Source organism: Drosophila willistoni (assembly GCF_018902025.1).
Source record: "Drosophila willistoni isolate 14030-0811.24 chromosome XR unlocalized genomic scaffold, UCI_dwil_1.1 Seg143, whole genome shotgun sequence".
NCBI classification, from domain to species: domain Eukaryota; kingdom Metazoa; phylum Arthropoda; class Insecta; order Diptera; family Drosophilidae; genus Drosophila; species Drosophila willistoni.
In genome coordinates, this window is record NW_025814056.1 from 7,099,466 (window position 1) to 7,124,476 (window position 25,011).

The 25,011-nt window shown below is 37.4% G+C and overlaps 3 protein-coding genes across 3 annotated transcripts; 2 read left to right on the forward strand and 1 right to left on the reverse strand.

Moving 5' to 3' along the window:
• Nucleotides 1-244: 244 nt before the first annotated feature.
• Nucleotides 245-1,356, reverse strand: LOC111519003. The gene is made up of 2 exons (XM_023177521.2): nucleotides 1,186-1,356; nucleotides 245-1,129 (listed from the first exon to the last, which is right to left on the reverse strand). The coding sequence occupies exons 1-2, from the start codon at nucleotides 1,219-1,221 to the stop codon at nucleotides 245-247; spliced, it is 921 nt and encodes a 306-aa protein (XP_023033289.2). The 5' UTR covers nucleotides 1,222-1,356.
• Nucleotides 1,357-5,753: 4,397 nt separating this feature from the next.
• On the forward strand, nucleotides 5,754-13,483 carry LOC6645202 (LIM homeobox transcription factor 1-beta). The gene is made up of 6 exons (XM_002068176.4): nucleotides 5,754-5,790; nucleotides 11,517-12,303; nucleotides 12,381-12,595; nucleotides 12,666-12,853; nucleotides 12,923-13,196; nucleotides 13,265-13,483. The coding sequence occupies exons 1-6, from the start codon at nucleotides 5,754-5,756 to the stop codon at nucleotides 13,468-13,470; spliced, it is 1,707 nt and encodes a 568-aa protein (XP_002068212.2). The 3' UTR covers nucleotides 13,471-13,483.
• A 3,324-nt stretch (nucleotides 13,484-16,807) lies between these two features.
• On the forward strand, nucleotides 16,808-17,983 carry LOC111518996. The gene is made up of 2 exons (XM_023177500.2): nucleotides 16,808-16,888; nucleotides 16,945-17,983. Exons 1-2 carry the CDS (start codon nucleotides 16,853-16,855, stop codon nucleotides 17,824-17,826), a joined length of 918 nt encoding a protein of 305 aa, XP_023033268.2. The 5' UTR covers nucleotides 16,808-16,852; the 3' UTR covers nucleotides 17,827-17,983.
• Nucleotides 17,984-25,011: the final 7,028 nt, after the last annotated feature.

The following is a 25,011-nucleotide window of genomic DNA, read 5'->3' on the forward strand; positions in this document are numbered from 1 at the left end:
CTATATCATATAGCTCCCATACCAACGATCGGGGGAAAACAGTGAGTTTGAAAATTCACTTGGCAACGTTTCGGTAGTAAAGCAACGTCCATAAATTATTATTATATTTTATTATTTTTCTATTACGATAAACTATTTGACCGTTGCCAATCAGAATAATCGGTAGGCAAACGAGTCTGCCGTAATCGTAACTTTTTTTTAACATTGCAAGATATAAATTCGATAAAATAAAAATATATAAAAGTCATCTAATCGCGAAACTCGAATACGATCGTCCAAAAACATAGTTTAAGGCAGTTGAATCTCTCCTTGATGATATCCGCACTGTCCGCATCCATCCAGATGTCAACCTGTTCATTGGGGCAAATATTTGTGACTGTAGGGGTACATATTCCCGGCTCACGACAGCCCACTTCTCCGTCTTTATATCAGTGTTCTGCTGTTCGAGGAGCGTGAAAATTCGCAGCAAACAAGTCTCTACCTTTGGCCAAGTAACTCTGGCCGCTGTCAGGTGCAGGAAGTCTATAAAACCAGCGGCCTCATAGAGCCCTATAGAACACACGCTGCTCGCCACCCATTCCCTGGTCTCTTCGTTGGCCGCTGCGATGTACAGCCGGCCATGGTATTCAGCGACCGGAGTGACATCATTGAAATCTAAGCTCCGAACGTCTCCGAAACGCAAAAGTATATCAAAGAACCCTTCGAACAGATCGGAAAAGTTCTTTGCGCATGAAGAAACTACCACAATAAACGGCCTCTTCTCTGGCAGGATGTTCATGTATGGCGGGTGCTGACCAGTTGTAACATCCGGTTCCATTTCCATTTCAGATTCAACTTTAACTTCGATACTTGAGTCTGACACCGAATTATCGACTAGTGGAAGCGCGATATCCTCGGCCTCAAGAGAAAATCGTATATAGCACACAAAATTGTTGCCTTCATAGCAAGACACAATCGGCTTAATTTGTTCGTTGTTGCCTAGACCAGCAATTTCTGTCAAAAGAACTGAATCGGCCAACGTTACATCAGAAGTACAAATCTCCAATGGTTCCTGAATATTGAGAAGACTCTGCAGCTCTCTCTTAAGTTCGTATATACTAGCTGAGATCGGGAGCTTCATAACCAATTGCTGGAAAAGAACACTTGGTCACGATTATGAAAAGTAATATCCTCACGTTTACTAACCTCTCCGGATTCCATGATCAATTGAACAGTCAACATATTTTCACTTTTTCTCTTTTTTAATATTCAGAATTAAAACAGTTTTTGTTTTATTTTTGATGTTGACTGTATGAGTTTACGAAGTAGAATGATTGAAGTACTGTACCCCCTTGACCAGGTCGAATTTTACAAACATCCCAGGCCTTCTTGGATCTCAAAAATATGTGAATTGCTTCCGACTAGCCGAAAGTACTAGATACTTTCGAAAATAAGCTGAGCAGTAAGCAATTGTCAAATATTTCTGTCTCTTTTTATACCCTTGCAAAATGGGTATATTAATTTTGGTCAGAAGTGTGCAACGCATAGAAGGAAGCATCTCCGACCATATAAAGTATATATAAGATTGTAGGCCGCTCTATCGCAAACATTAGCTTTTTTAGATAAAACTATTTCCACTTTGATGGCTATAGGTAACGAAAGAGTTTCCAAAAAAGTTGCAAGGGTATACAAACTTTGACGCGGTCAAAGTTAGCCCCGGCCCTCTGGTTACATATAATTTAAATATTTCCAGTCCGATTTGTCCGAAACTGCCTTCTGCCTGTTACATACATTTTGCCGACTTTAATGTACCATTTCGATCTATGGGTACATCGTACATGGTACATGGTACATAACGCGACAGTATCAACAGTTTTATAGAAAATATAGAATTGAGACATTTCGTAGGGATATTTGCCAATGGAAATAACGTCAAAATAATTTCAAGACCTCATGAGTTGAATTTGATGAGTAATTTGTTAATTTACATAGTGGCAATCGGTAAATGATTGTTATGTTGTTGTGCATGTGAAAGAACTATCAGTATATTAATGGTCGCAGCATTATGTGTTTCTATTTCCATAAATCAACACAACAGACCAATGAAAACACCAGAAATTATAAGCAACTGCAACTGCAATGGGCAACTTCATAAAAGCATCAACACGCTGCTTTTGTAGTGCCACATAATGAACTGAGTTTGCGAGATGGGGTTTGGTCGGTGGCAATTTGTCTATTATGGGGCACATTGATTAGCGCCTGCAGCCTCCTACTTATTCACACTAGGCGAGGAGGGGCTAAAGGGGCTCTACAAGAGGTGCCGCGTCCTGCATTTCGCTGTCGCTGCACAAATGCATGCAATGCCACACATGTCGTGCTTAATTAACCCCGAACAATTTCAACTTCCGACTCTGACTCTCACACACACAAACACACACACACACACACACACACACACATGGACAGAGAACACAATGGGCGGCATTCATTCATTCATTCATACGAAAAAGGCACGCGCATAATTCCTATAGTTGGGGCACACTCTACAACCACACTACCCATTCTCACACTTCCCCCCACCCCCCAAAAACACGCACACATAACTCCCCATACACACACACACACACTCACACTTGCCCCACCAATGCATGGCCATGCCTTGTGCCTCCTCCACACAGAGCACAGTGACCCAAATTAATCTTAGTCATTAGCAGTGGCAAGTGCAAGTGTATAGCGGTAGCCAACTTCAAGTCGCCTCTGACAGACATCACGAGGACGACGACGACAGCATCCTCCCAAATTCTATGTGTATGTGTGTGTGTGTGTGAGAGGGGTGGTTGAGCGGTTGCCTATTCCCTCTCGCCTTGACTTGTCTAGGTTACGCGCAGACAAAGTGGCAAAAGTTTTCTGACGGCTGACGGTTTTGTCAGGGGGTCGAGAAGTGTTCCAGCGGGGGCAAAGCGGGCGAATGTTATGTTGACAGCCTTTATTTTGGCATTTACGAAATTCGACGGCGTGAAAAACGAAAGTATTCTCACACTCTAATAATAATTTATGAAAATTGTAACAACCTTAGTTTTGATTTCGCTTTATCTTCAGATTAAGTAATGTGCTTTAAGCACAAATAACAAGAGATACAAAAAAGTGTTTTAAATTTGATTTAAATTTGATTTTATTTTGTTTTTAGATAAGATCAAATATTTCAACCCAGCATTTTATAAACTTCCTTTTTATATACAAATCATTTTCGTATCCTCTTTCTGACTAAAATTGTCTTTTTAGTCTTTTTAGAGTCATATTTTTATCAAACCTTTATTATATACCAGCTCCAGTTGCCGAATATATTTCAATCTCCTTTGAAAATCATCTTCAGGGGATTGAATGATTACATTTTTTTTTTGTTACTTAGACCTTAAGCCGGCAATAAAAATCAAAATCGCAGTAACAACATAATATTGTTTATTTTACACTGCGATAGCTTTACTTTTTTTGTTATTGTACTTTATATAAATGAGAACTTAAACATATGGAAGGGTTATTTTTGGTTATTTTCTTAATCAAGTAAAAAACTAATCATTTTTTTCAAGAGAGTTTAAAAAAGACTCATCTAGGTGATTTGTGATACAACAATATATTCCAAAACTAAGACTAAAAACAATTTTATCCATAACAGTAATAAATAATTTTTTTAAAAGTTTTGAATTAAATATTTAATAAATTTACAACTTTTGATATTTGTGATGGATTTTTAAGGCACAAATAAACACAAAACAATATTTTTTATTATAACAAAATCTTTCAAGGGGTTTTTTAGTTCAATTTGTCTAGCAAATTATTATACATTTAAGTAGAAAATGCCAATGCAGTATAAACTCTTAACCCTTAGAATATTACTCACACATATCAAATACATACATGGAGCATGACCTTTATTAAGAATTATTATCATTGTATTTTAATCAGTTTGAGTTAAAACTCAATTGATCGCTTTATTCATAGACTGTTTAAAAATCAATTAAAAGAAAGCCAAAAAAACAGGAAAGCATTAACATGTACTATCTACCGGCCATGATTATGAATCATGAAAATTGCTCACATAATTATTATTATCATTACCATCGAAATGAGGGCAAAAGAAGGAGGCCAGAAGAGCCAAAAAGTCAGTCTCTCCTCCAATGACGGTTAAGTGGCTGTGCCCTCCACTAATTGTAAGTAACACGTTCTCATTTACGAAACTTTCTGAGTAAGTATTTTTGTTGGAAAACACCAGCAAGCCAACCAGTCAGCCAACCAGTCAGCCATCAGGCGAAGACAAGGCATCCAGGCAACCGGCTAGACATGACTCCAGTCAGCCAGCCATGCTTAGACATTAAAGTTTTGGCGCTTCCTTTGCTTCTGTTTAATAGACCGAAAAATCATTTCTGGCCAAAAGTTTAAAGTGTGCGCCTACATTTATCACTCATTAACACGACCGAGCCAGCGACTTTCTCTCTCTTTGCCTCCCCTTGTGGCACGAAGAAGGACGAAGTAGCCAACCAGTCAGCCAACCTAAATGCAATTAAAGCCAAAAACTTAAAGTTGATAGCATCTTGCCCCTTTTTTTGTTTCTTCGTTTTTGCTTGGTTCTGTTTTCTATAACATTGAAAATCAATAAAATTAAAAACAACAACAAAAAAGAAATAAACAAAAATAATGTTGACTGCAAGCCAGAAAAAAATGAAGCAGAAGAAAAGAAAAACAACATTCCAGCCATAGATTTGTTAAGTATAGATGAGGGGAAATTTCTTTCACGGGCAAGGGGGGTGGATATTGAGAGGGCCAAAAGCAAGAAATCGCCGAGCCAAACATCCTTTGAACAATACAACAACAACAACAAGACAAAGACCAACTCACTTGGCCAGAAACAAAGACAAAAGTCAAAAGTGCAAAAACCCAACAAAAAAAAATGAAATAAAAGAAAAACCGATATAAAAAAAAGGAAATGCCAACAACAGAAAGCCAAAAGAAGACTAAAAAACAAAAAAAAATGATATATATATATGTATATATATATATATATACATACATATATGGAAAGAATACCAGTGAGACGTCCCCAAAAGAAGTCAGGCGGAGCAGAGGCAAAACGCATGCGCCCAACGATGCCGATGAATCTCACTCAAAACAGGGGAAGGCCGTACTCACACAACTGGGTTAGCCGGGGATGGAGCACAGGAAATGCACACACACACACACAATCCATATATATATGTATATAAAATGGCGCGTACAACCCATAGAGAAAGTGGTGTCCATTTCTCCTCCATTTTTTGGAGAAAATTTCCTATCTCGGCAGCAGGCAGCAAGAGTCAGCAGCATTTTGCCCAGAGCCCAAGAGCAAATGATTTTTAACAAATTTCATTAACATCAGAGGTCCGTAATCATTCAAGCATCGCGTTTCGTAACAGGGCCCTCAGTTGGCAAAGCTGTGGCCACTCCAATTAAGTGTGTGTAGTGCCGCACAATTGCATTATCTCATACAAGACAAGATTCGACGACGAATTTGAACTCACAACACACCGGCCTCCTGCCCCGCCCCGCCCCGCTCCGCCACTCTCTCACCCCTTTTGAAGGACTAAATTATTATATAGTAATAATTCTATAAGTTCATAGTGTCTTATATTAAACTCTCTCAACCGCGTTCCAAATGTGCATTTTTTTAAATTAAATGTGAATGTCCACCTTGTTACTGATTGTCAGTGTTTTCTTTTTGTGATTCGATAAACTTGAACAAAATGATCGATGAGCATCATCCAATGCAGATTGGCATGTGTAAGTACAAACAAATGAAAACCCAATTTTGCCGACGGTCAAATTTTTGGCACAATTACCGACGCGTCTTACCAAAAAAAAAAAAAATTCTTTCATACAAAAAAGATGAAACCATAACAAATGTGATGGATTATACTGACAAATGTACTGTTTTTTACACACATTTGCGGCATAGTTTTAATGGTTTTTCATAAAACTTGTGAGGAGGTGAAATTCTGGAGACTGGTTAGCTAAATTAAACTAAACAGTCGGTGGATTATATTATAGCAACTAGAAAAACGATTCAATCAGTGAGAAGTCTAACACAACATGTCCTTTTGGCATGATCAGAAAAGCATTTATATATTTAACCGATTACACCACGGGGTGGGGGGCGTTCCTAGGAAACACCGTGTTAAACGAAACATTGGATTCACGTTATGTTCCAAGAATTCGATGGAGGCTAGAGAAAACTTCATATTCGTCGAATTTCACATATTTTACAGAGCAGACGATTTGAAACTGTTTCTTTAGCTTATTGATTCCATGTGACTTTGAATTTATGGCTTTATTGTCAGCAAGTGCAAGGTCGTCTTAGAATCGAGCTTAGATCCGCCAGCAAATCTTGTATTTCGTCGATTGTATGATCTCTCTATCATTCACCGTTAACTAAACCATCATGGAGTTTGCATTGTATCAGTTGCCTTTTAGCCAATTCACAATCGTGTTAGAGAAGAAGAGATTGTGTTAAGCAAAGTGTAAAATATACAAACGGGGCGATGGTGGAAAAACTTTATTCCTGTTCTGCTGAAACTGTAACTATAACTGTTAGAACTGTTATTAGAATAGTTGTATCAAATGACCTGTGAATCTGTTCGCATTGAACCTCTAAGCCTGACAAATTTGTCACAAAACTTCCTTTAATCAGACTTTTCTACATTCCCACTAAAAAATATCTCAATAGAGTAGGATTTATTATACCCTTGCAAAGGATATATTTATTTTAATCAGAAGTGTGCAACGCACAGAAAGAACCATCTCTATAGTATATATATCCTTGATCAGCACGACGAGACACATTTATACAGCCATGACCGTCCACCCGTCTGGATCAACGTAAACTCCTCCTAGACTCTAAGAGTCACATAACATTTTGCATGCGAACTTGTATACACTGCAGGGATTGTATATCTTGGATTTAGCCGGATCGGACCACTATATCCTCTAGCTCCCATACAAATGTCACGAACAAAGACTTTTCTCAATAATTTCGTTGTTTTTTAAACTATTATTATAAAAACTAATATATCTATACCTATTAATGACTATGCCAAATTTGATCAAGATCAGATGACTACATCATATAGCCATAGGAATGATCGGTCGGAAACTTGCAAGGGTATACAAACTTCGACGCGGTCGAAGTTAGCTCCGGCCTTCTGATCGATTGGCATTACCAATTAGAAAACTGATTTTAATCCTCTGATATGAGATTATCTGTTAAATGTTAAACAGCTATGATATTCAAAATAGAGCAAGTGTCTAATCTATGTGCTTTATATTTTAAATTAACGTCTAACAAATACAATATAAATAGCGTATTTTAAATATTAGGGTCTTATGATTAGTTGATTAAACACCCAAGGTAGGCACATTTAGATGAATTCTAGTATTGCACATTTTACCAATTTTTTCGCTTTAGGTAGTTGTAATTCTCAACTATGTAGTTTTGATGTTGAATACCATAACAATTCTGTAGGATTTGCAATGTCCGTCTCATTATAGACCTTGTGAATTGTTAAAATAACTATACTGAGTCTTTATTACAGGCAATCTGCCCACCTTTCTTCAGCTGCCTATGAAAAAAATGTATTTGGGGATTGAATTATTTTAAAGAAACCGAAATCTAGGCAGAATTAACTTTTTGAAGGCTTCTTTGGCCCTTTTTTGTTGATCAATACAAACACACTAAAGGTTGACTCACTTTAAAAATGTGCTTAAGAAGTTGTTTAAATCTATTTAGAAATAGATAACTACATAACCAACCCATGCTATAAAAAGAAAACTCATTGGACTTATTATGTAATATTCTTTTAAATTAAATTTTAGCACTAATGGCTTAGCATACGACTAAATAGGAATCCAACAAAAATGTATGGTTTTTAATTTTAGTAATTTTTAAAATATTTTCGATTTTTTAACGAAATACATAAATACATTGTATATCAATTAGGCTCAAAAATATTTAAAACGTGAAAAAATATTACAGAAAACACATTTTTTCTAAATTTTCTTGAGCCAAATAATGGTTAGACTCACTAAGTGAGTCTTTTTATTTCTGTTTATGCTGTTATAAATATTTACTTATCCATTATTTACATTCCACCTTCATGGCCCATCATGTATGAAAATTGCTTTACCCACTTCAACTGTTCGAAATCTCAACATATTTTGCAGTGCTGAACAAATTTTTTGACTTCTGTCAAAGATTAGAAGAAAACAAAGCATTTAAGTTGCAATTGCTGGCACAACAAAACTGCTGCTCCATAATTTCGCTTTGTGTGCTCGAAATCCGATTAAAATATAAATGCCGCATCCGTTGTAGGAACAGCCAATTCGCTCTGACAGACAAACGGGAATGGAAACGGGGGAACGAGAACGCTAACCAAAAAGGAGAAGGGCAGTCAGCGGCAACACACAGCATCCTGGCAAGGGGTTTCCGCTCACCGACTGCCAACATATGCCGCCAGCCGCCGTAACCAACATAATGAATCGCCTGCCTTTGCTTTTTGCCTTCTACTTTTGCTCACTGTTCCTCGAGGCTGGGTTTGCAGGGATGGCATGGGATGCGATGGGATGGGATGGGATGGGATGAGACGAGGATGAAGTAAGGGTTGCCATTTCGTACCCCTTGTTGTTTATTCATTTAAATGCCCCGGTTAACGGGGCACGCACTACTCGTAAATTCTTTTATAATTTAGTTATAAGCTGGCGAGAGGGGAGATGGACCGTAAGGCGAAGGGTAGTTGCTGTTGCATCGAACTGTTTCATCAGTAGTGTCTCTAATCCGAACACTCCGCCCCCTTGATTTTCATATGCACACATTAGAATCTAATTAGAGTTGAGGGAAAGCGCATAGCTATCAATGTCGGATTTGCACTTGTTGTCATCCACAGTGCAAATCCTCTGATCTTAGGCATCGGCATGTCCGGCAAATATGTTGGCATATTTTCTCTCCAAATGTCAAAATGAACTGAACACTAAAGTGTAACAGGTGTGGCCGCTGAGCCGCTTAGCCCTGGTTAAGTATGTTCGTTTGAAAGTGTCTAAAGTTAAAGTGCGAGTAACTTTTGCCAAGAGGGCATTTCCTTTGATGGCTATGATTGAGAAGGGGCTCCCTCCACCTTCCTCCATCACCATTGTTTATTTGATTAGATTGAAATGGGCAACGGGCTGCATGAGACTGCAGTTGCGATTGACAGCCAGAAGCTGACAGGGTGAAGCATTTTGCCCACTTTACCCTGTCTTCTTAGTCTTCCTGATTTTCTCCTACTTCCTTTCTGACTGAGCTGCTATATAAAACGCGGGTACCAACAACATCCAAGTTGAGGCAACTACATATACATTTATACTTTTCAGCATATATTTTTTGACATTTTTTTGGAGTATGAGTTATGAGTGCATTTTATGTTTTTATATCTTTTATCAGTCATTTTTTAAATGATCAAAAAAACGAGTAAAATCTATCTATTAGCTGATAATAAAAAGGATATAGGCAGAACTCTTAGATCCAAACTTTCCAAACTTTAAAATCATAAGATCATTAAATCAAAATCTTTCTAATTCGGACTTGAATGAGTTTACATTAAGAATAAGGTGGAGTTTTCCAAATTCCAACTTTATTATTTCAACTATCTAGCATTTTTGAACTAATCATCTCAATTCTAATAAAACTATGAGTTAGACGATTTGAAAAATGGTTGAATCGTCTTGGAGCTATAAATATATATATAGATTAAAGTTTTTTAGATATAGCTTTAAGATTTTCAACTTGCCAAATTTTGTCGATCGTGACAAATATCTAATTCTCTAATGGAAATTATTTTTCCGAAGCAAATAAAGGGATATACCTAAGACTCTGAGAACGGTTACTGGGGCTGAAAATAAATGAACCATGTAAAAATCAATCCATAAAGAAATGATTAAGAAATGAATCATACACATACATCCACAGGACTTAGATTAAGTACTACACTACGACGAAACAGTTTAAACTTGTTGTCATAAGTTAGAAGAACATTCAACAAATAGAAAAAACATTTAAAAAGGGAAAATTAATTGGAGATATCGAGGATATTGAATGATTATCTAGATTCTAGAATAATAGTTTTTGCAAATATAGATTTTTTAGAAACCCAAGATCAAATAATCAAATAAAAGCTAATGAGCGATTTAATAATCTTTGTCATCGGATCATAATTATGAGAGTCTATAAAAAGCCGCTTTAAAGAAGTTTTATTTTCAATAAAGGATTAATTTTTAATATAAGTATTTCCCTATTTCTACAGATATTCAATTGTCATCTTCTGTCTCTTGTTAAAGTAATACAAATAAACGTTTGAATGAAATACAAATAACTGAGTCCGTTTTAAATGTAATAACTTTAAAAATTCTATAAATATTTCTGAATGCCACAAATATTATTTTTCTGCCACAAATTTAATGAAATTGTGAACACGTTTAAATCATTTAACTGTGGATTTCACACACAGGTCACGAGAGGGAAGGGAAGAGGAAGAGGAAGGGGAAGAGGAGGAGGCAAAAGGTGGTGAAGGAAGTGGAGAACATTTGCTGTGTGAAACAATGAAAGAGAAAAAGCGTGTAATGGAAAACAAAACAAAGTGAATACAATGCACACATACAGGACAGAGGGAAAGGGAATGAGACAGAGACACACACACACACACACACATGGAGGGAAACAAATTACGGTGAAATTTCAACAATTTGCCATAAATTGAGACAACAAGTAGCAAAAAAGCCAACCAACAGAACAAATACCGCAAATGTACAGTAATTTTTTGCCAGCAACTCGAACAATCTCACACAGATACAAAACCCACACAATCCCACACACGCACTTACATACATACATACATGCATACCCACACATATAGGGAAGTTACGCATACGCAACGTTGCCTTTACATATATTTATTTTCTGTTGTGTATAATTTTTTTTTTTTGTTTGTTATTGTTGTCGTTGTTACTGTATTGCAAGTGCGTGGAATTTCGAGTGAGAGACAGACACGCACATATTACGTCGCTGGAAAAGTCATTTCAATAATTGCAAAACCACAAATTTACTACAACTCGAAATGGTAATGGTTTTTGACCAAATGGTCAACAACCAACTCTCTCCCTCTCTCTCTCTCTCTCCCTCTATATCTGTCTCTGCCTCCTGGACGGATTCAGAGATATGTATGCAGATGTGGCAGAAAACCGCAAATGCAAATCCTATTTTTTTGTTTAAGTGGGTTGGGTTCAGTTGAGTTGGTAGAGAGTATAGTTTTTGCCACGATAACCAACAGTTGTAAATTTGGCTCACACACACACACATACTTTTAGCCGCAATTTGCATGCTAAAGTGAAAATAAAAATATCTGAAATGTTTCTCATTTACATGTAATCGGAAAATACGGGGCTGGGTAACAACAACCGGGATCTGACCACAAAAACCAAAATAGTTCCAATGGACATGAAATGTCAACAACAACAACATCAACAGCAGCAGCAGCAGCAGCACCAACAACAACAACATCCGCAAAATGGGAGCCTCAATCAACTGCTGCTGTTGAACGGAAATGAGCGCATGTTAACAACACCCACACCAACAGCAGCAACAGTAACGGATATAACAACGGTAGCAACAGCAGCAACAACAACAACGGCAGTGGCAGCGGCAACGGCAACAGGCAACAAGCCTGGGGCTAGCCACAATGACAAAATGGCGTCAATCAGCCGAAATGTCAACGGAAGTTGCAACAACCTCAATAGCAACACCAACAGCAATACCAAAACCCATGCACATCAGCAGCATCAGCAGCAGCAACATTCAATGCCCATGACAATGCCTGGACAAGGACCAGGTCCACCATCAGCCCCCAACCATACTCAACTCTGCAGTCGTATCACTCTGGGTGAATGCAGTCTCAATGGTATGAGCAATTTTACAGCACCAGCACCTCCATTGGCAACAACAAACAGCACACCGCAAGCGCCTCAAATACTCCAACAGCACACGGCAATGGCCATGGGTGCCGGTGTGGGTGTGAGTGTGGGTGTGGGTGGTGTGGGAGCACCGCTTAACCAGTGCTCTTACTGCTGTCAGCCAATTTGTGATCGCTACATCATGAGGGTGGTGGACAATTCATTTCACGAGAGTTGCCTCAAATGCACAGCATGTTCCCTACATTTGGTACACTCCTGCTATGCAAAGGATGGCAAACTCTTTTGCCGCATCGACTATGAGAGGTAAGAAATGTGATCAATTTATGACTTATGCGATTTATTTCATTTTACATACATCCAATACCTACATATGTTCTCAGACTCTATATACGCAATCGTTGCCTTGGCTGCGGCCATAAAATTGCACACGATGAGCTTGTGATGCGATGTCATGAGAATGTATTCCATTTGAAGTGCTTTGCCTGTGTGGTATGCGGATCATTACTAAAAAAGGGCGAACAATATGTGGTTAAACAGGGACAACTGTTCTGTCGTTTCGATTATGAGAAGGAAGTTGAAATGCTTCAAGGATATGGTATAGATTTCTCGTTTCTATATTCCTTTTCTTGCTGACTAAAAAAGTTGTTTTTATGTTTTGTAAGCAGACTTCTATAGCGATGATATATTTCCGCCCAAAATGGATGGCAGACGTGGTCCAAAGCGTCCCAGAACTATATTGAATACCCAACAGAGGCGGGCCTTTAAAGCCTCCTTTGAGGTGTCACCCAAACCTTGTCGCAAAGTGAGAGAGAATTTGGCCAAAGAGACTGGTTTAAGCTTAAGGATCGTGCAGGTTAGTTCACACCCGCTTAGCCTTCGAAAAGCCTCCATTCAATTCAATGTGATTTACTTTCCCTTTAAGGTTTGGTTTCAAAATCAACGTGCCAAGGTTAAGAAAATCCAAAAGAAGGCCAAACAAGAGCCACCATCTAAGGGTGCCAGCGACTCGCAAGATTCACAAGAGTCCCAGGACAGCAGTCTGGCCACAAAGATCAAAGATGAGGCTCACAGTGACAGTGAATCGCCCATGGAATCATCGCCATATTCAGCCACTTCCGATGGTTTGGCTCGACTCCGTTGCACAATTAAGGATGAACAGGAGCAAGTGCCCTTCAACTGCATGGAAACTAATAAAGGTGAAACTGAAATGAAGTGAAGCCATCTAGGTTACACATCTAATTGAACTCATTTAAATCATTTACAGAGAACTGCAATAAAAACAACGAGCCCATTTTGAATACCATATTGGGTTTAAGCTATGCCACATTTCAACAACTCATGGGTCCTTTCACCCAAACGCCAATGATTAATCCAATCGATCGGCTATATAGCATGCAAAGCTCTTACTTCCGACCCGAGGAGCTGGGAGCCTATGGCGAATGCGGTGGCGGCAAGGAGCCAATGGACTAAAGTCCTAACTAGAATTCTGTTTTTTTTTTTTTTTTTTTGACAATTGAAAATCAAAATTAGATCTTGTAAAAAAAAAAAAGAAAACCAAATAAAAAACAAATGTTAATGTGCTAGTCATTGAAAATGCCGACAAGCTTTAGCAAAAAAAAAAAAAAAATACCCCAACCCAATTTGGACATGACGTGCTCAAACAACCACCCAGAGCAAGGTTGCGAAATATTTTCCCTTTTCTCGATTTTTTTTCTGATTTTGGTTGTTTTGCAGGTGCAGCCTTGAAATTAGTTCCACTCAGTTGACAGGAAGCCACCCCAAAAACAAAAAAAGGAAACCTGAAATCGGGCTCATTGCCCTTTATAGGCGTAAAATGCCGATTCGTCATGCATTGTTCGATGAGCAGCAGCAGCCCCGCCCACACACACACACACACACATACAGGCACATTACCGACCCTCTGTGTTGACAGCGGCAAGCCGTCACTTTTGGCCCAAAGTGCAGCCAACTTCAACGACCCCAAAAACTGAAGCTACTGGGTCCCTGTCGTGGAGCGACATCAACTGCGTTATTTGAGGTATGCGCCTGCTCTGTGGCAGACACAAACGAGGCATGGCAGGACCAGGACAGGACAGGACAGGACAGATAGCAGGACTTACGTGAATGCCATTGGCATGCATAGGGTTATGCGATGTTAATGGTATTTGTGTCTTACCTATTACTGTCTCCAAACTGGACTAAAAACTCTTTATCTAAGGGAGTTAGGGAGTCTCTTAAAGTATAGTATAAAAATTGATGGGGTATGAATATTAAAGGCTCTGATTAGGTTCACTAGGGAATTGGTAATCACAGAATACTCATTCAATTATCTTTCCTGCTGAAACCAGTTGAGAATCCGAATCACATATCTTATGCCTAGAAATACTTTTTTTGTTTTTGAATAGTTTTTATAGATTTTGCCAAATTTTTTAAATTAGCCAGTCAAATACTCAATTGGAAATGAACGCGCAATTGTGCGCCCCCAAACAAATTGAATTTCAAGACACTTGCAACACGTGTTTACACACAGGCCTTTCCATTTGTCGTTTCTCTCACCCCCTCCTTCTATATTTGCCCCCTCTCCGTGTATTGCTGCTGCCGTACTTTATGCAATTTGTCACAATATGTGTCACATTAGCCACAGCAATTGTGCTTAAAGGTCGTCGTTGTCGTCGTAGACTCACACTTCCTTTTGTTTTTGGGTGGCGTCATCATCAGTTTAGCGCTGCTAACCAGATTATACCCCAATTGCAGCACGGTACACCAATACGGGTTGGTCGTGGTCGCTTCAAGTAAAGAAATAGTAGTTAAACAAAAGGGCCACACCACCAGGCAAACTACCACCAACCCATCCCAACCCAACCAAACAATCTAGTGCCACTACCCCAGCTCAACTCGACTCGACTCGGCTCAACTCAGCTCATCACCACCACCACAAGAACAGTAACATTGGATTCTGTTGAGACCAATGCGCACCCCTGACGGGTATGAGGAGCATGTAAGTCATTTCTGAAACACGCTGTTAAAAAACAATGCACGATCTGCCTGAGCTCGAGCCGGAGTCAGTCCGTCTGTCCGTCCAACCCATTAATCAAACGCTCTGACAAAGGACAAACAAGTGCGCGGCGAGAAAAAAACCAAAAGAAAAAAAGGAGAGAGGAGCAAAAAAACACACCGATGATTGCTGAATGGTGAAGCAAATGATGGATAAAAAAAAAAAGAGCACCGCAAGTTGGTTGTTTGCCCAAATGTCCATACGTCCTTGAGAGCCACCATAGACATACACTTGGCCGGCGATTGTCCTGCTCTTTGCTCAACGATCTGATTCCGCTCGTTAATGTGTAAATGACGTAATTAATTACCATTCTATCTGTAGTCAGTGGACATCATTGAAATGCACACACAGCAAAAAATGCAAAAGGGACACAAAGACAATCAAAAAGCGATTCAATATTATAAAAAATCTAAAGAAAAGGCACAATAGTATTCAAAGACTATGTTCTAAAACTAAATTTGCTTGTACTTATTATTATTTAAAGATTACATACCTACTTTATTTAACCCTTCCTTGGTTACCCTTTTTAAGCATCCTAGGTGTATATTTTAAGTGTATGTATTTATGTACCATTTCGTGTTTTCAGCAATGCACAACTCATTCAATATTTATCCAATTTTAATCTACATTATCTTGTCGACACGAAATCATAATTTTCTTTTGCTTAACCACGAAAAAATGACTTAAACTTTATAGAGATATAACACACTGCTTAAGTGAAAGTCAGAAACCAAAAAAAAAATTAAAACTACATTAATTTATCTATTAAATTTTTTATAATTGTCGTTTCAAAAAGGAAAAACCTATTTATAGGGGTCTGTGATATCTCATTTTAAAACTTTTAAATTCATTATTTAACTGCAATGTAAATTAAGCTAATAATGAAGTTTTTTTTTCAAGGCAGACAAAAAATTAATATAAATAGCAACATATTCAAAAACCCAGAGGGCCGGGGCTAACTTCGACCGCGTCAAAGTTTGTATACCCTTACAACTTTTTTGGTATCTTTTTCCTTACCTATAGCCATCAAAGTGAAAAAACATTTTTTCTAAAAACGCTAATGCTTGCGAAAGAACGGCCAACAATTTTAGCATTGGAAATAACGAAGATATTGATCAAAGTCACTGTTTTCCACCGATCGTTCCTATGGGAGCTATATATAATATAATATATAATAGTAACCCGATATTTATCAAATTCGGCATAGTCGTTTATATGTATTATAAACTCACTAATATTAAATTTCACGACAATAGCTCAGAAAATAACGAAGTTATTGAGAAAAGTCACTGTTCGTGACTTTGCGGTTTGTATGGGAGCTATATGATATAGTGGTCCGATCCGGTTGAATCCGAGATATACAACCCCTGCAGTATATACAAGCCTACATGCAAACTTTCAACGGACGGACGGACGGACATGGCTATATGAACTCGTCTCGTCATGCTGATCAAGAAAATATATACTTTATATGGTCGGTGATGCTTCCTTCTATGCGTTGCACACTTCTGACCAAAATTAATATACCCTATTTGCAAGGGTATAAAAAGAGACAGAAATATTTGACAATTGCTTACTGCTCAGCTTATTTTCGAAAGTATCTAGAACTTTCGGCTAGTCGGAAGCAATTCACATATTTTTGAGATCCAAGAAGGCCTGGGATGTTTGTAAAATTCGACCTGGTCAAGGGGGTACAGTACTTCAATCATTCTACTTCGTAAACTCATACAGTCAACATCAAAAATAAAACAAAAACTGTTTTAATTCTGAATATTAAAAAAGAGAAAAAGTGAAAATATGTTGACTGTTCAATTGATCATGGAATCCGGAGAGGTTAGTAAACGTGAGGATATTACTTTTCATAATCGTGACCAAGTGTTCTTTTCCAGCAATTGGTTATGAAGCTCCCGATCTCAGCTAGTATATACGAACTTAAGAGAGAGCTGCAGAGTCTTCTCAATATTCAGGAACCATTGGAGATTTGTACTTCTGATGTAACGTTGGCCGATTCAGTTCTTTTAACAGAATTTGCTGGTCTAGGCAACAACGAACAAATTAAGCCGATTGTGTCTTGCTATGAAGGCAACAATTTTGTGTGCTTGATACGATTTTCTCTTGAGGCCGAGGATATCGCGCTTCCACTAGTCGATAATTCGGTGTCAGACTCAAGTATCGAAGTTAAAGTTGAATCTGAAATGGAAATGGAACCGGATGTTACAACTGGTCAGCACCCGCCATACATGAACATCCTGCCAGAGAAGAGGCCGTTTATTGTGGTAGTTTCTTCATGCGCAAAGAACTTTTCCGATCTGTTCGAAGGGTTCTTTGATATACTTTTGCGTTTCGGAGACGTTCGGAGCTTAGATTTCAATGATGTCACTCCGGTCGCTGAATACCATGGCCGGCTGTACATCGCAGCGGCCAACGAAGAGACCAGGGAATGGGTGGCGAGCAGCGTGTGTTCTATAGGGCTCTATGAGGCCGCTGGTTTTATAGACTTCCTGCACTTGACAGCGGCCAGAGTTACTTGGCCAAAGGTAGAGACTTGTTTGCTGCGAATTTTCACGCTCCTCGAAGAGCAGAACTCTGATATAAAGACGGAGAAGTGGGCTGTCGTGAGCCGGGAATATGTACCCCCTACAGTCACAAATATTTGCCCCAATGAACAGGTTGACATCTGGATGGATGCGGACAGTGCGGATATCATCAAGGAGAGATTCAACTGCCTTAAACTATGTTTTTGGACGATCGTATTCGAGTTTCGCGATTAGATGACTTTTATATTTTTTTATTTTATCGAATTTATATTTTGCAATGTTAAAAAAAAGTTACGATTACGGCAGACTCGTTTGCCTACCGATTATTCTGATTGGCAACGGTCAAATAGTTTATCGTAATAGAAAAATAATAAAATATAATAATAATTTATGGACGTTGCTTTACTACCGAAACGTTGCCAAGTGAATTTTCAAACTCACTGTTTTCCCCCGATCGTTGGTATGGGAGCTATATGATATAGTCACCCGATCTTTATCAAATTTGGCATAGTCGTTTATATGTTTAATAATCTCACAAATATTAAATTTCATGACAATAGTTTAGAAAATAACAAAGTTATTGAGAAAAGTCACTGTTCGTGACTTTGCGGTTTGTATGGGAGCTATATGATATAGTGGTCCGATCCGGCTGAATCCGAGATATACAACCCCTGCAGTATATACAAGCCTACATGCAAACTTTCAACGGACGGACGGACGGACGGACGGACATGGCTATATGAACTCGTCTCGTCATGCTGATCAAGAAAATATATACTTTATATGGTCGGTGATGCTTCCTTCTATGCGTTGCACACTTCTGACCAAAATTAATATACCCTTTTTGCAAGGGTATAAAAACTTTAATTTTATGAAGCTTTCATTTGTTTCACTTTTTTTAGGTATTTGAAGAATTTTCTGTCTTTATTTTCAAGTTAGAACATAAATCAATCAGAACCTAACTCTCGACAATTAAAATGCTTACAAATTTTCGCAAAAAGTCATGAATTTTTTTAAAAATCGGGTTGACATTAATTTTTTTTAAATATCCAAGATTTGAGTGCCATTTTCAAATGAGATATAACTTTTTAAAATCGGTGAGAAATTGACCAAAATACAGTCTAAGGAAAATAGGTGGTATCATCAAAGACTTTTAAAAAATATCTCAAATAACCCTAACTTTGTGAATATGTAATTTCGTAAATTCTCGGTTTTTAAAACTCATATGTGTATTACATTATCTTATTGGAAAGTAATCTTTAAGTATAAATTTTCGATTTTCAAAACTCATATGTGTATCACAATTTCTTATTGGAAAGTAATCCTTAAGTATAAGTTGGAAACCCAGATTTGCGTATTGTTTTCCTTAGACTGTATTTTGGTTTTTCTAAAACTTATATCTCATTTGAAAATGGCATTAAAATCTTGGATATGCATATTCCTTTTCGAGAAAGAATTCAATTTTAGGAAGTTACCTGAATCTATAGGTCAAAATATATGGAAATCATGTTCAATGTCGTTAAAGTTCTGACAAAACACATGGGTTAAATAATCGAACTTATTAGACATCTTATAAATTATTAAATAGTAATCATATATGAAATCAAGTATCCTTAATTGTTTCATACAATTCCTTTTGCATTGTTAAATATGAAAACGTTTTTTTAAATCTCACTGTAAATCCCTTTTTTTATGCAAATCAAACAACAATTTTGTTTTTGTCAAAGACTTACAAATCGGTCATTGATTTTTATGCACCGACAAACCCAATAAGAGGCTTTTAAAATTGTATTAGTATTTGAGAAAAATTGTTGACAAAAATTGTGTTTTAATATTATATCCAGCTCGTAATGCCATAAAAATCTAAAAACCATTGAATACTTCTCTTTCCTTTTGCTCCCTTAAATTGTGTGTGTGTGTGTGTGTGTCTCTCTCAATAAAATCGAAATCATAAAAGCAATCCAAATCCATATAAAATTGACAGTTTCCCAAAAATTCTGTGTAAAACGAAAAGTAGCCCATTCTGTTGTATAAACAATGCAACATTTTTCACAAAATGCCAATCATTATTGTTTTATTTTTGTAAAGGCAACACCACGCCGATCGAAATAATAAACATAAAAGACAAAGTGCTTAAGTGGTTGGCAATAAAATGTTACAAATTTTGTGAGAAAAATTGGCAAAAATATTTGACGGGCTACACATTTCATGGGAACAAAGGTGTTATTAAGTTAAGCCCAAAAATCATTTATTAAGTCATTTTTTCAATTACATTTTTTAGTTTTCAAAATTGTTAAGAAAGTTGATTAGTTTATGCAAATGTGTTCTCAATTATTGCAAATAGCTACGCAATCTGTAAGTATGAATATAGATGAAAGTTTTGTTCGTTCTCTGTTTCTGCTTGTTGCTGTAAGTGAAACAGCAAATGTTACGAACAAAAAAAAGTTTTTTGGTCAAAAATTGTATACTTGTAATTATGTAAATCGAAGTCCATAACATGAACTATATCCTGGAGCAAGTGTAACCGCAAGAAGTATACAAATTGTCAGAAAGCCAGGCAGGCAGGCAGGCAAAACATCAAAAACAGATGTCACTTGTCCCTGGACCACCACCACCACCAACTCTCAACTTTTAGTAGTAGTTCAAAGGCCTCAACACACACAGACACACACACCGCACACACCACACACACATACACAGGCCAGATGGGTTGGGTGGGCAAGACTAGTGTACTGGAGTTGAAGTTGGCAATCTAAATGCAAATGGAAGGGCGCCCAATGATGACTAAAAGTGAGCCGTTGCCCCCCAAAAAAGCCGCAAAAGCCATAACCAAGAATCTCTCGCATAATCCAGTCAAGAGTAGAGAGTAGAGAGTAGAAAGAGCCTAGGGTAAATGAGTGGGCCAAGTCATTTGATGTAGTTGTAGATGTACATACGTGCCACAGCAACTGCTACTGCTACTGCTGTTGCCACTAGTGTTGGCTGTTGGGTGTTGCTGCTTTGGCTGCTCCAGCCTTTGCTTCTACTTCTGCTCCTGTTGTCGTCGTCGTCATCGTTTGGTTAGAAGTTGGTTCGACATTTGGCACAAAATTCATAAATGCTAATTTCAACACATTGCGCACACGCTACAAATATGAATATTTACCATAACTACACAAACACACACAAATGCACAGAGAGAGAGAGAAAGAGAGAGCACACACACATATATAGACTTCGATTGCCTTTTGCCAGTTAACCACATTCCAACCCATACCTTTAGACGGCTTTATCGACCTACAGCTTTTGCTTTGGTTTTAGCTCAACTGTTTCTATTTCTCTTTCTGATTCTGGTTCTGGTTCTGGTTCGGGCTTAGGTTTGGGTTTGGGATCGAGCTTGGGTTCTGTTTCTGGTTTAATAAAAGCCTTTTACGAAATGAAGCAATTGTGCATTTCACTTTTGAGCACATGCTGCGGCGCCTCAAATGTATCTCATATCTGCTTAAGTATACATATGTATGTATGTATGCGTGTGCGTGTGTGTGTGTGTTTGGCAAATATGCGTCAAATCGCACAGACGCACAGTTTTTGAATACCAAATAGAGGCAACTCACATACACACACACACACACACACACACCATCCACCCACCCAAACAAATGTCGATAGACAAGTAGATACTTACACATGGCCATAGTCCATATTTGTCTACTTGATATGCCATAGATTGAGATTGGTTTTTGCTGCCTCTAAACTGAACTCAACTGTTGTAATTGGCTTACCGTCTGCCTCTCTAACAATTTCTTTGGCATTAAATTGGAAAATTTTCTTTCCAATCAACCAACCAGCCGCCAGCCGCTAGCGCTTGGCCGCTGATCACCACATTATTACTTCAAATTTGTATGTGTTTTCCTCCCTTTCCAACCAAACTAAAACGAGCATCTAATGAGTTTTCAATGGGCTTAAAAATTGCCACTTTTGTTTGTGACCAAGCATTATAAGAGACGCGGGCAGCGGGTGGTTGCAAGTAAAGAAAAAATTGACTTAATTAACTTTTGCAATTTTGAAATCAAAACTCATATCATTGATTCCTTAGTTCATGATTAAAAAGAAACACACTGTACGAAGTTTCAGGGGGAAAAAAGTGATAACAATCCGATACCCAAAATGAAGGGATGCCTTCATCATTGGCTGATCTACTGCTACGGATTGGGGAAACCTTGTCCCTTAAAATAAGTATTCATAAGTATTTATTGTTTTTATAAATTTATAAATTTTCATGTGCCCCAAATTGTATATGAAAAATATTTGCTTCGACATTTCAAAATTTTGCGAATTTTAAAACTGCTCGTTGCATTTTTTTAGGGTTCAAACTTCCCAGTCATATCACAGACCTTGATCTACCAGTGGGCTGAATTGAATCCGAAATTCTCTCCATCCTAGTCATTTGACTCTATCCTTTTCATGGTAGGTGTAACTGATTTGGAAAAGGGACATATACATACATAATTGCTTGTCAAGTTTGGCTATCTAAGAAAACTTCAATCATGAATTTTGATTGTTTTGTCTTTTTTTTTAGGGATTTGCCTTTTAGCACACACACACACACACACATTTTGGAAAATTAGAATTGCAAAACTGGCAACTGGCAAATTGAAAAGCCCAACTATGACACTTGGCACTTTGGCAAGCGAAACGAAAACCAGTTGATATATTCGACATCAAAAGGGCGTAGTTCAAGACAATGAATGTCTTTTGTAGCTCCTTTTGCGGTTGCTGCTGCTGCTGCATCTGGAACCTAGACGTATTGCCTTTATAGTATAAGTATGTGTGTGTGTGTGAGACCATTCAAGGTGTTGCCGTGACTCAAAGTCAAAATGCAAATGAGCAAAGCGTTTAATATGCAAATTTTGTTACAAAAATATTTAAAGGGAAATATTTTAGCTGTTACTGTTGCTGCTGCTGAGTAATTTGAGTAAATACAAAATCTTATATAAAAAAAAATTCAAAAAATACAAAAATGGAGGAGAAAAGCGAAAATGCATTGCATATTTTTGCATATGACTGGAATGTTTTTCATTATATGCTGCCAATAAAAGCAACAACAACAACAACAAAAAAAAAAACCAACATCAAATGGTTGGCAACAGTTTGGTGTATGTGTGTGTGCGTGTATGGGTGTATGGGTATTTGGGTATATGGGTGTATGGATGTGGGTGTTTGGCATACTCAAAGTCGCGTGCATGTATTAAAAAATATCTTTTAGATACTTTCGCAACAGCAGTAGAAGCAGCAACAGTAACAACAACAACAACATCAACTGTGACTTCAGTAGCACAAAGCAAGAAGTTGGTACTAGAAAATCGGTTGCAGTGGAACGAAATAAGATGTTTGCCTGCCTGATGGAAAAAAATGTTTTTATTACATTTCGCGAACGTATTTTACGCTACTCACAAAATACTTCTAGCCAACAAAACCAGCAGCAACAGCAGCAGCAGAGTCAAAAAGCCAAAGAGTCTGCTTCTAACTATAGTCTAACCGATTTTGGTATACCCTTGCTAAAAGGCCTTATCTAACTATTATATTTGATCTAATTTTAAAAAGTAAGCAATTTATTAAAACAAAAATTGATTAGGAAAATATTTTTGCCAATTACTTGGACAATATGGGTATGTCAAAAAAATGCTGCCTACTTTTAGGCACTATCGCTTAGTGGTGAATTTAAGGATGTAAAAAGGACAACGTTTGCCCTCCAAGGTGTGGGCAATATACTAGAAGAAACAAACAAAAAAAAAATAAATTTTATATATCCTGTAGATAAGTCATTACTTTTCTTATCCACTGATCTCCCATCTTCTTTTTTAGGATCATTATCCAAGATGGAAATATTGCATTCATTTTAACATCCTGCTTTGATTCAACTTAACATAATTTGTGTTTCTTGACCTGTTATACTAAAAATATCACAAGCTGGGAACATAAAAAGCTAATTTGTGGTCAAATAGCAACCACATATAAAGGTAAATCCTTTAGCATAAGCAAGAGTTAGTTAAATAAATATATGCACATATGGATGTAGATACTCTTCTTTGGCAAGAGTATGATGAAACCAAGTCAAAATAAATAAATATCAAGCAGCAACAGTAGGAGCAGCACAAAAATGAAAATGAAAAGAAAGAAGAAAGGAAGAAAAAAAAAGCCATGCTATGGCACTACCGCGAGGAGTACCTTCCTCTGGATAGCCCCACCAACCTCCAAATAGCTGCCACCCCTGCACCCATCCTTCCCCCCACTATGCCATGGCAGTCACACTCACGCACAAAGCCGTGCGCATCAAAGCGTATTCACAAGTGGTCCTTTTCGCTTTACTGATTTCCCAAAGGCTAAAGGATATTTAGCAAGCAGTCCTTCGACTTTGGCCCTCCCTTTCTATGTTTTTGTTCTTGATTTTTTCTTCTTTTTTTTTTGTTGTTCCTGTTTGCATGGAAAACTGCGAGCACACCACCACGAGCAATAGAAGCAGCACAGAACTGAAGGAGTTGTCTAGGAAACTTTTCTGCGAGCTACTCAAGTCGCTGCTCAAGTTATTGTTGTTCGTTGGGCGTACGCGAATATAAAAACCATAGGACCAATCCAAATTTGATTGTCCATGCCGTTGCTTTGAATACACTAACTAATTCGATTCATTTTAAGCTCTAAGTACTGACTAACTAAAGTCTTTAATTTGGCATTTTATTTTCTTATCCTAATTTTGATTATTTTTGTTCAAATGATTATACTTATTAGTCATTCAATGCTTTAAGATCCACTTCAGCTTTGCAAACTCGACAAAAAAAAATTGAATAATAAACTAAACAAACAAAAATCCTTGTACTAACATCGATTCAGTTCCATAGTTCAAGAAATGTTTGTTCTTTTTAAAATATCATTCTCAATGAAATCAATATACTCCTTCCATTTGAAAGAGTATTAAATATAAAAATTGAAAAAAATTGAATAAAACGAAACCAGATACTTTGGTATGTCTTCTGGGCTGAGCTACTAAGTAAAAGAAGTCTAATTTTATAATAAAAAATACAAAAAATTAAAATTACAAAAATTTCACTCAAAAAGCTGTAGTAAAAAGTCCGAATTATTTAAAAAAAAATACAACAAATAAACGCTAATTCAAAAAATAACAATTTAAGCTGCATAATAAGGCAAAGGGGTTTTAATAAGATCTAAGTATATTACTTATAAGTACATTTGATTTTCTTAGAGATTGTATACACCTGCAAGCCCAAAAACAAAATGAATTTTTGAACATTTCTATAATGAGAAATGCTTAATATTATTTTATATAAAAATACATAGATTTAAATATACTAAATTCTTTTTTATTCAGAAATTAGAGGTATTCTAAAGGAATATATTAGATCTTTCCTCCGCAGAGCCAAATGG

Excerpts from the sequence above, each read along its gene's own strand:
- LOC6645202 (XM_002068176.4), top strand. The coding sequence starts at position 5,754 with ATGATCGATGAGCATCATCCAATGCAGATTGGCATGT. Across the intron at positions 12,854-12,922 it reads TAAGCTTAAGGATCGTGCAG|GTTTGGTTTCAAAATCAACG; the intron begins GTTAGTTCACAC and ends TTTCCCTTTAAG. Across the intron at positions 13,197-13,264 it reads CTGCATGGAAACTAATAAAG|AGAACTGCAATAAAAACAAC; the intron begins GTGAAACTGAAA and ends AATCATTTACAG.
- LOC111518996 (XM_023177500.2), top strand. The coding sequence starts at position 16,853 with ATGTTGACTGTTCAATTGATCATGGAATCCGGAGAG. Across the intron at positions 16,889-16,944 it reads TGATCATGGAATCCGGAGAG|CAATTGGTTATGAAGCTCCC; the intron begins GTTAGTAAACGT and ends GTTCTTTTCCAG.
- LOC111519003 (XM_023177521.2), bottom strand. The coding sequence starts at position 1,221 with ATGTTGACTGTTCAATTGATCATGGAATCCGGAGAG. Across the intron at positions 1,130-1,185 it reads TGATCATGGAATCCGGAGAG|CAATTGGTTATGAAGCTCCC; the intron begins GTTAGTAAACGT and ends GTTCTTTTCCAG.